This window comes from Onychomys torridus, chromosome 2, assembly GCF_903995425.1.
Source record: "Onychomys torridus chromosome 2, mOncTor1.1, whole genome shotgun sequence".
Lineage (NCBI taxonomy): Eukaryota > Metazoa > Chordata > Mammalia > Rodentia > Cricetidae > Onychomys > Onychomys torridus.
The window spans coordinates 153,025,057-153,040,062 of record NC_050444.1 but is presented as its reverse complement, the minus strand read 5'-3'; the positions used below and the strand labels follow the sequence as shown (position 1 = coordinate 153,040,062).

Here is a 15,006-nt window from a genome sequence, read left to right as displayed (position 1 = left end):
TCCTTCCAGGACTAAGCCAAAGCCACCTCCTATTCCCAACACTCCTGTCCCCCTGTGAGCAGAAAGAAAGGGACTACAGCTCAGAAGGGCTTCTTCATAGGCACAGGAAGAAAGGCCAACTAATCGACCCGGGTATTTCCTACTTCTAAACTGATGTCCGAATCCAGGAAAGAATTAAGATCTCACTCCAAAGAGTCATGACTAAATTAACTATTTAAAAATTCCTAAATTATGTTTAAAGTGCTTGTGTTAGTAAATAATACTTAACAAGGTTGTTTTCTAAAACTCACTACTTAAGGAGCCAGAGACACTCACTACTTAAGGAGCCAGAGAAACTCACTACTTAAGGAGTTCAGTGGACATGGTACTTGACATGTAAGCATGAGGACTGGGGTTCAGATCCCCAGATTCCACATAAATGCCGTGTGTGTGTACGGCAGCTTGTCTATAATTCCAGCACTTGGAGAGCAGGGACAGGGGAGCTACAGCAAACTGGCCAGGCTACCCACATCAGCAAGCTCTGGGCTCAACTGAGAGGCCCTGCCTCAAATAAGATGGAAGGCAACTTAGAGCACTGGGACTCTATATGTTGTACGCATGTGCCCACACACGAGAACACAAGACACATATCATACACAAATACACATTTAAAAACAGTCATTACTAAACCAACATAATAATAAACTATAAACTTAAGCAATGTCCTCTTCTTTTAAAAGTTTCTCTGAGGCTGACAGTATGGGTCAGAGGGGAAGGGGCTGGCTGAGCAAGCCTGGCCATCTGAGTTCCATCCCTGGAACCCACATAAAGGGGAAGGGAAGGGAAGGGAAGGAATTGACTCCACAGAGCTGACCTCTGATCTCCACATGTGTGTCATGGCATGCAAGGCCCAAAACACCATAGGCATACATTCACAGAGGTGGGTGCTTCTTTTAATAAAAAAGGAAGGCATTTCTGTATACTTGTTTTATATGGTTAGGTGAAGTTCTTGAAATCAGCCCTTCTACTATACTGCTCAGCAAAGGGAATTTGGCAATTACATTGTGTGCCTTCCAGAGCCCAAAGGTCTGGGCTCCACAAGAGAGAGATGAAGGTCAAGTAGCTGGGGGGAACCACACCTAAGGGGCACTCAGTTCACACACAAGCACTTCCCATTAGCAAACACAGACTAAACTGTGACTGCTCTTCAAATGGCAGGAAGCAAACAAAGCTCACTTGTAAATGTTTGAGTTGGGATGGTTGGTGAGAATGTGGTTTTGAGTCCTCAGAATCTCCACAGCCTTCTGTGAATACTCCTTCAACTGAAATAGAATTCAGGAAAGAAATAGCCTGGTTAAAACCCTGAATCCTGAGCTTATGAGATGTCTCTGGGGTACAACTGCTGCCACCAAACCTCATGATCGGAGTTTGATCCTCAGGACCCACATGACATGAGAGAACTGACTCCAGCAGGCTGTCCTCTGACCTCCCCGTGTACACCATTGCATGTGCCGCCCCCCCATCCTCACACATCAATCAAGAAAATTATTAAAGACATTTTAGAATCTAAATCCTATTGGGAAAAGACTTGCTTTTGTAATTCTGGCTGCTGGTCCTAACTCCCAGTCCGTTAACAGATTCTACCTTCCTCACAGGTATCCATAGTCCTTTGGCACTAGCCAGTCTTCTCACTCTTATGGAGAAGTCAGCAAGTAGTGATCTAGTTGCAGCGGCATCCCTGGCTCCCAAGCAGGCCTGCCTCCCAGCTCTGCTTTCACAATTGAACTAGCTACCTTTCCTCCCCATGTGACCTACTTCTTTCTCTTCGCAGCCAGCCAATTGCTGCACTTGCCATCTCATGGCATTTAGACTGGAGAAAGGTAAATTATATTCAACAGTAACAAATGTAACACTAGATAGATTCTAAAAAGATTTCACATGTGGACACTCTCTCTAGATGGCTATAATATTATTCTGCACTCAAGAGAAAAAGAGTCCATGGGGAATGGGGACTTCTCTCTCTCACCTTCTTCTCTGTCTGTGCAGTTTTCAGGGAGAAATAGCCCAGCAGGTCCACAAACTGGGCAGCCTTCCGACCATACGCTGGGAGTTCCGGCCAGATAGACCACATGAGATCTAGCAAGAGCTCCTGCTGAGCCTTGTTGGAGTTTCTGTAGGTAAACAGCAGCTCTGGTTAGCAGGCAACCATGAATGAGGCCTCTCACTTACCACCAAGGCCTAAGCACTGTGTCTCTTCCCATTTATAGTCATGGCTCAGGCTGCCAGGGTCTAGTGGCTCCTGACAATAAGGCACCATCAATTTACCAGCTTCATCCAATCTCATTCCAGAGCACAAGCTGAGATTTCTTTAGCCAACTGTCATTTTAGGAGCTCCTGACCACAGCCCTCTGGGAGGAAACTGTCTCCCGCCGAGGGCTTATCAGCTACAAAGCAAATAGCTCACCCAAGAGACCTCCAGGGCTTGAGACTGGCACAGATACTGACATAGTGACCATGAGTCACTATGAGCAACCTGAACTCAGAACTACCACAGTACCAGCCTCAGCGGCAACCCTGGCCTACCTGTAGATGTGCAGTGTCAGGCAGTGGGCCTGCCAGCGCACTGAGGAAGAGTTGGACTCCAAGAGGAAACAGCGCAGAAACTGGATCAGAGTCTCCTTGTCTGCAAATCTGTTCAGCTGATTCACCAAAGCCGTGCACAGCTGGTCCTCCTGGCCGCCAGAGCTCTCCCCTGCAACACCAGAGCAGAACCAGCTCACCCAGGGGCCAGGGTCTTTCAACTAGGTGGAAAGGTAGGAAATCTATCTGTTCTAAAAGTGTCTGCTAAATGGTTGGAATTTGCCAAATGATTTCAAGTGATTTGGGGGACATATACGGGTACATAGCCACCCCCCTCTGCACTTCATGTATAGGGTAGTAAGCACAGCTACAGCAGAGAAACGGCCCTAAAGACATCTGGTAAAGTCTCCACAGTAAGAGGTGCTTTGTACTCACTCAGAGATGACAAGGTAATTCACTGTCTCTTCCCCTTGCTGATCACCTAACTCGGGTCTTTAAGGACCATGAAAAGTGGAGAAGCCAAAGGGGAGGGGACCACACAGTTTTAGTACTAACAACAGTCAGTGCGCCCTGTCCTTTCCTGTCTCTATCACTTGGCACAGAGAGTCACAGTCAAAGTGACCCTTTCACCATGACAAAACATGGGAGCAGAAGGAGACGCTAGAGAGCTTTTGACAAACCAGGGTCCAAATCATTCAGAATCTCCAAGTAAACAATGTACTCTGAGGGGGTTAGCACATCACCCATCCCTGGACCAAAGTGACTCTTACCTTCTTTCTCTTTTTCCTTTTCTTCTTTCTTGCTCTTTTTGGTGGAAGATTTGGACTGAGTTGTGGCTTGTCCAGAACTGGCCGCAGCAGGGGTTGAGGAAGAAGCCACACTGGAGGACCCTGTGGAAGCCGCCAGGGCTGCGAGGACTTTGCTGCCACACAGGGCACAGGAGAGCAGCTGCAGCAGCACAGGGGACACCCCCTCGTCCACCAGGAAACTCACTTGCAGGAGGAAGTACAGAACAGCTGTGAGGAGAAAGATGGAGTCAGCTCTAAAATGACTGGACTATTTACACACAAACAAGAGAACAACTACAGATGAGACAAGGCTTTCTCCCCCAATTCTCTCTGCCAGATGCTACCAGGAGCAGTGGAGTGATCGCAAAGGGATTGGGTGACTACAGAGGGGATCCAGCCACTACTGCCTCGAGTAAAGACACTCCTCTGTTCTCTGAGACTTTACTACTATGGCCTGGAAGTCAGCCACTCCTGCTCTGTGCTCCTGCAGCAGCCTAACTTTAGACAAGCAACCCTCGTCACTGAAGTTCTAGCTTGTGTTCTGTTAACAGTTTTATCTCCAGCCCAGTTCACAGATTAATACAGTGTTCTCCACAGATGGTCTCCGCAGGGATCAACAGTTACAACCCAGGAGGATGGCTTACAGTCATCTTTGATGCAAAACTTCTGCCAGTTGATGGTTCGTTGGGCAGCAATCTCTGCACAGGCCTTCAGGTGCTCCATCTGAAACAAGGGCCAGTCACAGGTGAGTGATGCCATCAGGCCATGAAATAACACCAGCTGCTCTGTGTGGTGGTTCTGGCCTGGGACCACCAAGTAACCCTGGTTTTCCATGTGAGACAAGTGTCCTTTGGGTTGGCTGGTAGACCTGAGAGCAGGGCCCACACATTCCTGTAGCTTATAGGCAATGCCCCTGTTCTGCTTCCACCCACCACTCCTACGCCCACTGTTGCCCACCTCCCAACCCCAGCCTTCAGTTTTCTGGGAAGCTTCAGGCTAGTTACAAAGGCAAAGGCAGGCCACCTGAGAAGCTCAACTCACTTTCCCTATTCCCACTATAACAACAAGGACACTGAACGAGGAAGCTAGACTCTCCTTAACACCAAAGATGATCAATAAAAACACTCCTTTACTCTCTCAAGCTCAGTCTCTCTTTAGGCAGTGGAACATATTTATACTAAACCCACCACTTCTTTAGTATTTAAAGACAAAACCCAGAGGTGTACCAATCTCAGGTTGACCCTATGATGTGAACAAACAATGCTGGTAAGATGCTCAAAGCACCCACTTCACAGGTGAGGAACCCGATGGTCTATACCCTAAAGTCAACTACTCAATGTCAGTGATCTACCTAGCACTTGACTCCAGACACAGCACCCTCTGAAATAGTTAAAAACCCTGCACTGCACCATGCTATTACCTCCTCGGCTGAGCCTTATCACATGCCCACCCCTGGCCCTATCATCCCAACCCTCATACCAGGCTGATGAGTGTGTCATACTGCAAAGCGGAACCAGAACTGGCTGTAACCACACTGGCCCGAAGGAAGATGCCCTGCTCTTCCAGCAGCTTCTTGATCCCACGCACATGGGAGTCCAGAGTGTGCAGATCTCGGAGCTGTCGGTACTTCTCCTTTGATCCACAGATGAAGAGCAGAAGTTTTCGGACTTGGCGACGCACAAATGGGGTCTGCTGAATCATTAGGTACTTGAGGGACAAACAATACAGTGAATGACTCAGGGACTGTAAGCACTACCTATGAATACAACACCCCCCTCTCCACCCCCCCACCCCCAACCCCCGCTTTTTTTTCTTTAAACAAACTGTTACTAAAAATGTAAGAGAATACAAGCCAAGCCACAGGGAACTAGATGGGGTGGATTCCCAGAGGCTTTGGGGTGCTGATCCCTTATTAAGAGGGTATGCATTTCCAGATAACAGATAACCTACACATACCTTTCCTGCATTAAATGATCTCTAGATTACTCAAACACCTATCATGGTGTAAATGCTCTCTAAGTGGTTATACTGTGCTATTCAGGGAGCGCTGGCAAGAAAAGTCTGCAAATACTCAGCACAGATGTCATTTTTGGTAAATGTTTGATCTAACTGGTTATATCTGTGGGTTCAGGACACATGGCTACCAATGGCCAGGTGGGTCAACTCCCAGCCATACTGACCTCTGAGGAATTTAAGAATTCCTTAAAGGGACCAAGAGGAAGTCAAACAGAAAGGAAACATTTGACCTGGGGTAGGGGGTGGGGGAACAATCAAATACTCATGTTCTTCTCCTCAAACACTAAGGAATCTAGAAGGAAGCTACTCTCCACAGCAGCCTAGAGTGAAACACCCAACTCTCCTTTTCGGGTAAGGAGCTGGAGAAGAGGCAGAGCATGCACCTCAGAGAGGCACTCAGTGTCTTCTCAGAGTTGATCTTGGGGTACTGTACTGATTAAACTATCATCTCAGCTCCAAACCATCACACTCTGCTGTGAGGCCTGGCTAGAATCAGGCACCCTCATCCTTAGTGTCTGCAGCTGGAGACCCCTGGGGAAGCTGAAGGCAGAAGGCATGGGCTGACCCAGCCACAGCCGTTCACAGAAGAGCTAGTGGGCTCTCATAGGAGTTCTGCTCCGAACCAGGTCTACAGTGCATCTCCTGAGAGCTCCAAGGCACTGAGAACAGTACTCCCTCTCAGGCAGCCATGATCAAAATGCTAGGCTTCCTGTTCCTGCTAGGGCTGCTGGTGGGTAACTGTGTGACTACAGTGGTCCCTTTCTATCTCCTTACTTCTCTGTGAACTATTTCATCAGTCACCAGTCTCCTCACTGTCTCAACAGGGGACGGAAACCCTGTGCGTTGTCTTCCGGACTGGCCCTATATGGATGTTACATGGACACAGAAAACAAGAGCCAACAGCTACTTTGATACACATACTCCAGGGTCAATACACAACACATTCTAAAGGGCCAAGTGCACAACCTAAGTGAGAGGAAAGGCTCTGCGAAGGACAATGAGTGAGGATTAGAAGAAACTAGCCTACAAAGGCGATGTGGAAGTTCTCTCTCGAACAGGACACTGCTCAGGGCTTCACTCACCTCAGAGAGAAAGTAGAACCAGGAGTGATCAAAGACAGGAGGAGGAATGCGTGAGCTGGTGTCTGCGATCTTTTTGATTTGGTAGGGAAGCCTCAGCACCATTTCAGTGAGCAGCTGGGTATAGGCTTCAAACACGTCAGCAGCATGACCCTTAGAAGGACATCTTCATTAGAAACTGGGCTTGCCAGTCTCCCATGATCACAAGCAGGAAGAAGATCGGTTAACCACTAATCATTAAGATGCCTTTTAAAGCTGGAGCCTTAGTTCACACGAGAATGACAGTGGACACAGAGCATATGGTCCTTAAAAGCTCTGGCATTTGTACAGGATGGATCTCTTAGATCAACATGATAGAAGGAAAACTGACTTTGAAAAGTTGTCCTCTGACACATTCATTCATGAGAGACGGACAGACAGACACAGACTCAGACACACAGACACAGACACAGACACAGACACACACACACACACACACACACACACACACACACTGGGGGGGGGGGGCTGGAAGTACATGCACAGGTGTACAGGTGCACACCCATACACACATTTTTTTCAACTGTATTATTTTTATTTAGATTTTTTTTAAATTTTGTGTATGAATGTTTTGCCTACATGCATATATGTGCAAAACATGTATGCTTGTTGTATCCCCTGGAATAGGATTATAGATGGTTGTAAGCCACTATGTGGATGGCGGAAATTGAACCCAGGTCCTCTGCAAGAAAAACAAGTGTTCTGAACTAGTGAGCCATATCTCCAGTCCCCAATTAAGGGAAAAAAACAAAAAAACAAAAAAACTTATTTTTAAAAATTGTGTGTCTGTGTAAATGTCACATACATTTAGTGCCAACAGAGGCCAAGAAAAGGGTATTGGATCTCTGGGAACTGGAGGTTACAGGTGACCATAAACAGCCTCCTGGGGTACTGGGAATGGGAACAGAACTTACATCCTGCAAGAGCAGCAAGTGCTCTTCAGCCCCCAATAATTTTTTTCCCCCAAAAGATATTATAGACCTGGAGAGACAGCTGGTCAATGATTAAGAATACTGGCTGCTCTTCTAGAGTGCCCATGTTCAATTCCCACCTACATGGCAATTCACAAACATCTGTAACTCCAGTTTCAGGCAACCCCCATGGGCACCAGGCATGAACATGGTACACAGACATACATGCAGGCAAAAAAAAAAAAAAAAAACCTATACACATAAAATAAGTTTAATAAATACAAATAAGTTATATGAAACTATCAGTTATTTAAAAAGACACAGAAACAGAAAAGTACATGGTCAGACTGATGTTTTTTGCCTTTCATATCCCTGCCTATTCAAAGCAGGCAGCTGGTCTACCCTCCTGGGTCCACTAACTGGACTCCAAGAGAGTAAAGTGTAACAACTGTTACCACTGATAATGTACTGGTGGACGCCAGGCACTAAGGCCTTTATAGATATTAAGCTGGCAGTGCTCATGACCCTGTGAGGCAGGTCCAGATTGGCATCCTTATTCTCCAGGTACAGTAGCTTAAGCTGAGGCAGAGTAGAATTTCTCCATGCTTCCTGGCTGGTAGGTAAGATTCTGTGAGATTTTCTTTTTCCTGGGCTCATCTAACTGGAGGCCCATCCTAACTAGCATGTTCACCAGCCTCTTATGAGGTATGTAGAATATGTGACACATAAATGGGGACATGACCCATTGCTGTTGCTGTCACCTTGTCTCATGTTATACCCTCACATTTTCCCAAGAAGCTTCATATGAAATGAAGTGATTTATTTCACTAGCTTCCTCAGGCTTACAAAAAGAGTCAGGTGCTGTGGATATGGCTCTACATGCTGTAAATGTGCTGCTCTAATTGATTGATAAATAAAACGCTGATGGGCCAGTAGCCAGGCAGGAAGTATAGTATAGGCAGGACAGGAGAAAGGAGAATTCTGGGAAGTGGAAGGCTGAGTCAGGAGATGCTGCCAGCCGCTGCCATGATTAACAAGATTTAATAGCACCCATAAGCCAGGAGCCACGTGACAACTTATAGATTAATAGAAATGAGTTAATTTAAGATATAAGAACAAGATAGCAAGAAGCCTGCCACAGCCATATAGTTTATAAGTAATATAGGTCTCTGTGTGTTTATTTGTGTCTGAGTGGCTGCGGCCCAGGAGGGACTGGGGAAAACTCCAGCTACAGGCAGGAATCCGAATCTCCCCAGAACTGGCTGGGAGGACTGACCAACTGCTAAGTCATTCTGAGATTAGAACCCAGCTCCCTGTGTGGCTCCTATTGCTGGTATTCCCAGATTTACTTATGGAGGGCAGAGCACACAGCTCTGAGGAGAGGTCTCACCTTCACATACTGGCGGAGAAAGAATGGGCTCATGTCTGGTGGGGATGAGGTTGTGTGTGGTTTCAGCAATTGGCTGGTGGCCACAGGCTCCTCATCATTCTGCTGGCTCTTCCAGTATTCCAGCAGAGACTTGAGCACATGGAGACAATAGTCCACGGCCCCTGAGCTCAGCAGGGCTGCAGCAGTAGCACTGGAGATGAGGGAAGATGACTGAAAGGGAGAAAACACAGAGCAGGCAAGGCTGTGTTGTGAAAACTGAGCCAGGGTCAGGCAGGCAACACACTCACCACACAGCAGTCTTAGGATCAGTCCCTATAGACATGCATTCACCACTGCATTACAAGTTTCTCAGCTGGCTCGATCATTCTCCCCAGCTCTTTCAACAACTACATCTAAGAGAAAACAAATGCCAATTCCCAACCTGACCTCCTTCTGTGCCAGGGTGGCAAAGTCATGACCGCCTTTCCCTCCAGATCTAGACTTTCCCCTTCCCCTGAAGCAAAGCCATCAGCAGCTCACTTGAAGGAGAGACAAAAAGTTCCATACTAGGTCCTTCTTGGCAACCTCTCCCTCCCAGCAGGGGCTCTCGCCAAGGAGATAGGGTGAGTGAGCACATGCATAAGAAGCAGGAAGGAGCGAAGCTACTGTACATAAGACCATTAGGAGAGCCTTGGAAATCCCAGCAAACCCCACAGCTCATAAGCTCATTAAGATTGGATGCAGTTCAGCCTCGATTTCCACCGTCTCCGCTTTGTGCTAATCTCCTTTCAGCACACACACTTGGCTTTCTCTCTGCTCTATTACCATACCTTATAGCAACAGACACTGGGGAATCCTCTTAGCTACTCTGCTTTGCAGAACAGGCCCTTGCTTTTCAATAGTGGAACCTCCAAGCCCTTTAACCCCTCCATTGGAGGGATTGTTGGTAAAGATCTGGGCCTGGAAGGGATTCTGAAAATGAGAGAAGTTCTGCTCCTAAGGAGGGACAGACTCGTAGTTCCCTAGGTGACAATGGTTGGCAGAGGACTGTCACCTCTGCCCTCAGCCCTGCACTATCCTCTTACCTTGCCTCCAACCCATAAACTCAAAGCACAAATACCTCACAGATGGAAGACTTGGATCCGGACTTGGTGCGGGACATGAAGACACTCAGGAGTCTCATCACGACCAAATGGACTTCATTCAAGGCACTGCGCTCGTTCTTCTTGGAGACATCCTGCAGGCAGACACAGAAGCCCGGATGCCTATGCTTCCTCTAAGCTTGACAAGATTCCCCCACGCCTGGAGCAATAGAGGCCACTGCACTCAGGGGCCACGGGAAAATCTGAACACTGAACTTAATGCTTTTCCTTTTCCCTGGTTGAGGTAGGTACTGCACTCTGTTTTGAGTCCCCTGGACTAGAGGCTAGTGGGCAGTCACCTCTTGTGATGGCTACTCTAACTGCCAACCTGACATAACCCTGAGTAACCTGGGAAGAGTGTCTTAATTTGAGATTTAGGGATCAGGCTGTCCTGTGCAAATGTCTGTGGGAGACTGTCTTGATTGCTTCAATGGATGTAGAAAAACCTAGGCTGAAAGTGGGTGTCAGACACTGCTCCTAGGGTCTGTGCTCAGGACTGTATAAGAACAGAAAAAGCAGCTGGGCCGTGGTGGCACACTCCTTTAATCCCACAGCAGGGAGGCAGAGGCAGGTAGATCTCTGAGTTAGAGGCCTGCCTGGCCTACAGAGAGAGAGTTCTGGAAAGCCAGGGCTATGCAGAGAAACCCTGCCTGGAGGTGTACCTGTGTGTCCGTCTGTGTGTCTATCTGTCTATCTATCTATCATCCATCATTCATCTATATATCTAAAAAAAAAAAAATCATAGAATAGATACACAGAAGCTAGTTGAGCAGTAGCACGTGTCCATTCACTCTGCCTGCCCCCCCCCCCCCCCCCCCCCCGCTTTTGGATGTAATGTGACCAGCCACTTCAGGTTCCCGAGTTCCTGACTTTCCTGAATGACAGACTTATAACCTGACAGTAAACTGAGTAAGTCCTTTCTCCCTTAACACTGCTTTTGTCACAGCACCAGAACTAGAACTAGAACCCAGAGGAAGCTCCTCTAAGAAAGGAAGAAACTGAGAAAGGCTCCTGGCTAATCCCTGCTCTCCACACGGCACACCTTTCCACTTTTACCTTTTTGTCCATGCCAAGCTCGGCAATGAGCTGGGAGAGCAGGTTGTCCAGGGCCCCCTTGTCTTTCTCATCTTCTCCATCCAGATCTGTTGTGAGCATCAGAATGACCTAGCAGATAGAGTGTGAACAGAGAGAACCAATTTCCTAAGGCAGAATGGCTGAACATATATGTCATGAAGTAATCCTGACCTTGCTGACTTCTCTGCCCAGCCTGAGATGCAAGGGCGCATTCTAGATTCCAGTTTAAGAGCTCAAGGTTGTAAAAATCAAATTTTGACCTGTGCCATTTGGGGCATCACTGAAAAGACTTTATAGAAACTTTATAAAAATAATGAGTAACATGCCAATCTAAGTGTTGTGAATACAGGACACTATGCTGATCTGAGAATTAAAGAACAGTGTGTACTCCAGTACTTAAGATGGAGAGACAACAGACTGTGTGCCAGAAAAAGCCTTGTGCTCTAGTTCTATAAATCACCTAGCTGGCTGACCTTAGGCATCCCCCAACCACAGCTATAACCTGAAGGGCTGCACCTTGCAGCTCAGGCTACACACCATCCTTGTGTGTACTGTCCCAGGATATCCTGACTGTAACACAGTTGATCCAGGAGAACTGAGGGATACCTGCATGTATGGGATGGCTCGGACACCTCCAACGTTTCGTAACTGGGGCAGTGTCTGTAGTAATCTCTCCAAGAGCATCAGACGAACCATGTGTAGCCTGAAAGGCCAAGGATGTACAGGGGACATCAAGTGGCGTACAATCAAGACCCCGCTGAGTACAGCTCCTGCCTCTGCTACTGGGGCCAATGAGGAGCAGGATACTCAGGAATAAGCCTAGCATGCTAAGCAACTAAGGCTGGGCACAGCGACACATCCCTGTAATCCATCCCAGCACTCAGGAGACTGAGGCAGGAGAATCTGAGTGGGAAACTCTAAGTGGGAACCAGCCTGGGCTCTGAGTGAGTGCCAGGTCACCAGCTGTGGGTACTTAGTGAGATCCCTCCTTACAGGAGCAAAATAATAATAATAATAATAATAATAATAATAATAATAATAATAATAGAAATTATCCTATTATTATTTAAAGTATTGTGAACAACTTTATGTCCCCCAACCAACAGCTTTAACATAATGAACAGATTCTATATAAAACACAAAATACCTAAACTGATTCATAAAGAAACAGAAATAGCCAGGCAGCGGTGGCACACACCTTTAATCCCAGCACTTGAAAGGCAGAGGCAGGTTTTGAGTTTGAGGTTAGCCTGGTCTACAGAGCAAGTTCTAGGACAACCAGAGCTACACAGAGAAACTCTGTCTCGAAAAACAAAAACAAAACAAAACAAAAATCAAACAAACAAAAAAAGAAACAGAAATAATACTCTATCACACAAAAAATGATTTTGTATTTAAAAAAAAAAAAAATCTTCCCTCAAGGAAAATCCAGACTCAGATCAACTTTTACTGGTGAACTTTTCTAAAAAAATCTGTGAGAGAAATAAATCTTATACAAACTCTTCCAGAGAAAAAAGAAAACCGAAGCAAGTCAGAATTCATTTTATGAGGCCAAAATAGCATCATGACAAAGACATTCCAAAGGAAAATTCCAGACCTTAACAAACACTAGCAAACCAAGTCTAGAGACATGAAGGGTTAACTTCTTACGACCAGGCATCCCCATAGCTTGGCTTAAGTACAATAAGAAAGACAAACTACTACAAATTCATACCCTTAAACAGCTGTATGGGTTTTGACTTACACTGAAAAAGAGATACAGTATTACAAAGAACACACCCAGCTGGGTGCCTTCCACAAGCCCTCAAAAACCGCTTCAGCCAGACATTAGCCAAAGCAGCACAGTCCAACTTCCAAAGCATGCTGGGAGCCACAGCACTCTCAAGTCAGCAGTGCCTGGGAGGAAACTGCAGCTTTCATTGCCTTTAACACTTGGGAACCCACATTCTTAGCACCCGCCACTCCATTCCCAGTTCTGAATGCTCAAACGGGCCAGGTGACAGTGGCAGGCTGGTCCTGACCTGTTGCTAGTGTGCACATCTCCTTCAGCTTCCCCTTCACCTTCTCCCTCAGAGCCGTCTCCCTCCTGGTGCCCAGTGGTGGTGCTGATGGCACCTGTGCTCGAGCTGACACTCCCTGGTCCAGCTGGGTGCCCCTCAGCTGTGGTATCACCATACGCACTGCTCCGGCCAGACACTGGAGGGAAATTATTTTAGAAGCACACATTAACCCCCAAGGTTGGCCATGATGAGAAAAATGTTAGTGTCAACAGTTTCTGGCTGCATGATGTATAGCAGAACCCTGGTGTGGTCCTGGTCCCACTGTACCCTTTCAGTTTTCACCTGTACAACCTGCAAAACTGTCCTTGGCCTCAGCCAAGAAACTGTTAGCATGTGCAAACTTCACAGTAGGTGTATTGGGGGGAACGGTTTGCTTATCAGTGAATTCCCTTAGGAGGTAGGTAGAAAAAAAAAAAAAAAAAAAAAGAAATATGGATTTTGAGGTCATACCACAATCATTTTAATTGCCATTCAGGGCTATAAGTATCACTGCTCTTTTTGAACTAAGAGACAACTGAAAGATACTGTGAAATGTTTCCATATTAGCCAATGAATTTGGGCTCCAGTCACAGAACACTTGACATTCCATGGCTGAGGTCAAATGAACTCCCAGACTCTCTGTGAGTCCCCACAACTTTTCTCTGCAGAAAGCAATCACACACACAAAAAAATCACAAGGCAGGGGTTACTACCTTGTCTGCCATCCCCAGCCCAAAGAGATCAAGACACCGGGGCACATTACCACTGTGCTCGCCAGCCACAGAGTCCACTGCACTTCCCCCGCTCTCTGAGCCCACACTCCCGCCATGGTCAGCGGGCGAGGTCCGCAGGGTAGAGCCGTCGGTCGCCGCAGTGCTGCCCTCATCATCTGAGGCTGGAGCTGAGAGAGTAACGAGAGCTGTTACAGGTACAAACCCCTCTGTGGGTGAAAGCATCACAGCACACTGCAGAGGACACAAGGCAGTCTGAGTGTCCTGAGGTTAGAGAAAAAAGGGACAGACACTCTACAGGGTGTACTGCCAACAGCACTCAGACAGAAGTGAAAGCCCAGTGCATTGGGCATTTCCTTCACTGTTACAGCATGTGCAGATTCAGTACGATTCTGTGACATGGACAATGAGTTGTCTAGCTAAATGCTTCATGGTCACCATTGTCTAGGTGTTACTGACACCTACTGAGAGATCCAAACTAGCCATTGCCATTCAGAACACAGAATTCAATGAGGTTTGCTCAGCAATCCATCTGCTGTTATGAAATCGCTTGTCATGAGCTCGAGTCAACTGTTTGATTTTTGTCTTTTGTTTTTGTTTTTTATTTTATTTTATTTTTAGACAAATGGCCCAGAGGAGAGCTCATTAGAAAATTTCACACCTCTTCATCATCCTCATCAGATGCTAATAATGAAGCAAGGAAATTCCCCAGAGACAGCCACAGCATCCAGGATCAGGGCTGAGCTGAGACAGGAGGAAAATGCTGGATGAGATACACAGGGAGGAAAGCCAAGACAGCCAGAGAGCATGACAGACATGACCAGCACACCGCCACCACGACCATGACCTTGAAGCAACCAAAGAGACCTCAGAGAAGCAAAAAGCCATGACAGCAGGCAGGGATAGCCACTCTGTTTGTTGTTGTTGTTGTTTTCCCTAAATCTAAGCAGGCTAACCTTCCCAAAAGAAAATAAGCAAATGCAGGGATGCAGCAGTCTGCACAAGTGCCCATCCCCTTCATGGCTGGGCTGATTTTCAAAGGATCTCTCCCATGTGCTGCTGCCACCCACAGTTTGGTCCAACTTTCTATCTGGAATTTTACTAGGCCAGGAAAGAGACTCAAAACAAAGACAACTTAAGAGAAGGTTTCCTAGAGACTGAATTGGACAAAAACCTCTCTCCCATGCTTACAAGTCACTGCTGGGTACTTGTGGCTTCAATCGATTTGCAAGTGAAGACTAAAAGCTAAGTTTGGCTTT

General features: G+C 46.8%; 1 protein-coding gene across 7 annotated transcripts in view; it reads right to left on the bottom strand.

The window, feature by feature from the left end:
* Ubr4 (ubiquitin protein ligase E3 component n-recognin 4) overlaps nt 1–15,006 on the bottom strand; it is a 117,064-nt gene that overhangs the window by 35,978 nt on the left and 66,080 nt on the right. For 6 of the 7 annotated variants that reach the window (XM_036179315.1, XM_036179321.1, XM_036179318.1 and 3 more), the window contains 13 exons: nt 13,780–13,917; nt 12,999–13,173; nt 11,584–11,680; nt 10,960–11,067; nt 9,882–9,998; nt 8,783–8,992; nt 6,446–6,595; nt 4,827–5,054; nt 3,992–4,070; nt 3,330–3,575; nt 2,563–2,731; nt 2,006–2,150; nt 1,216–1,301 (listed from right to left, as the gene is read on the bottom strand). In XM_036179315.1, the coding sequence (XP_036035208.1) occupies nt 1,216–1,301; nt 2,006–2,150; nt 2,563–2,731; nt 3,330–3,575; nt 3,992–4,070; nt 4,827–5,054; nt 6,446–6,595; nt 8,783–8,992; nt 9,882–9,998; nt 10,960–11,067; nt 11,584–11,680; nt 12,999–13,173; nt 13,780–13,917 (1,948 nt within the window). The remainder of the gene's footprint in view (nt 1–1,215; nt 1,302–2,005; nt 2,151–2,562; nt 2,732–3,329; nt 3,576–3,991; nt 4,071–4,826; nt 5,055–6,445; nt 6,596–8,782; nt 8,993–9,881; nt 9,999–10,959; nt 11,068–11,583; nt 11,681–12,998; nt 13,174–13,779; nt 13,918–15,006) is intronic. The other variant, XM_036179317.1, reaches the window with a different exon arrangement.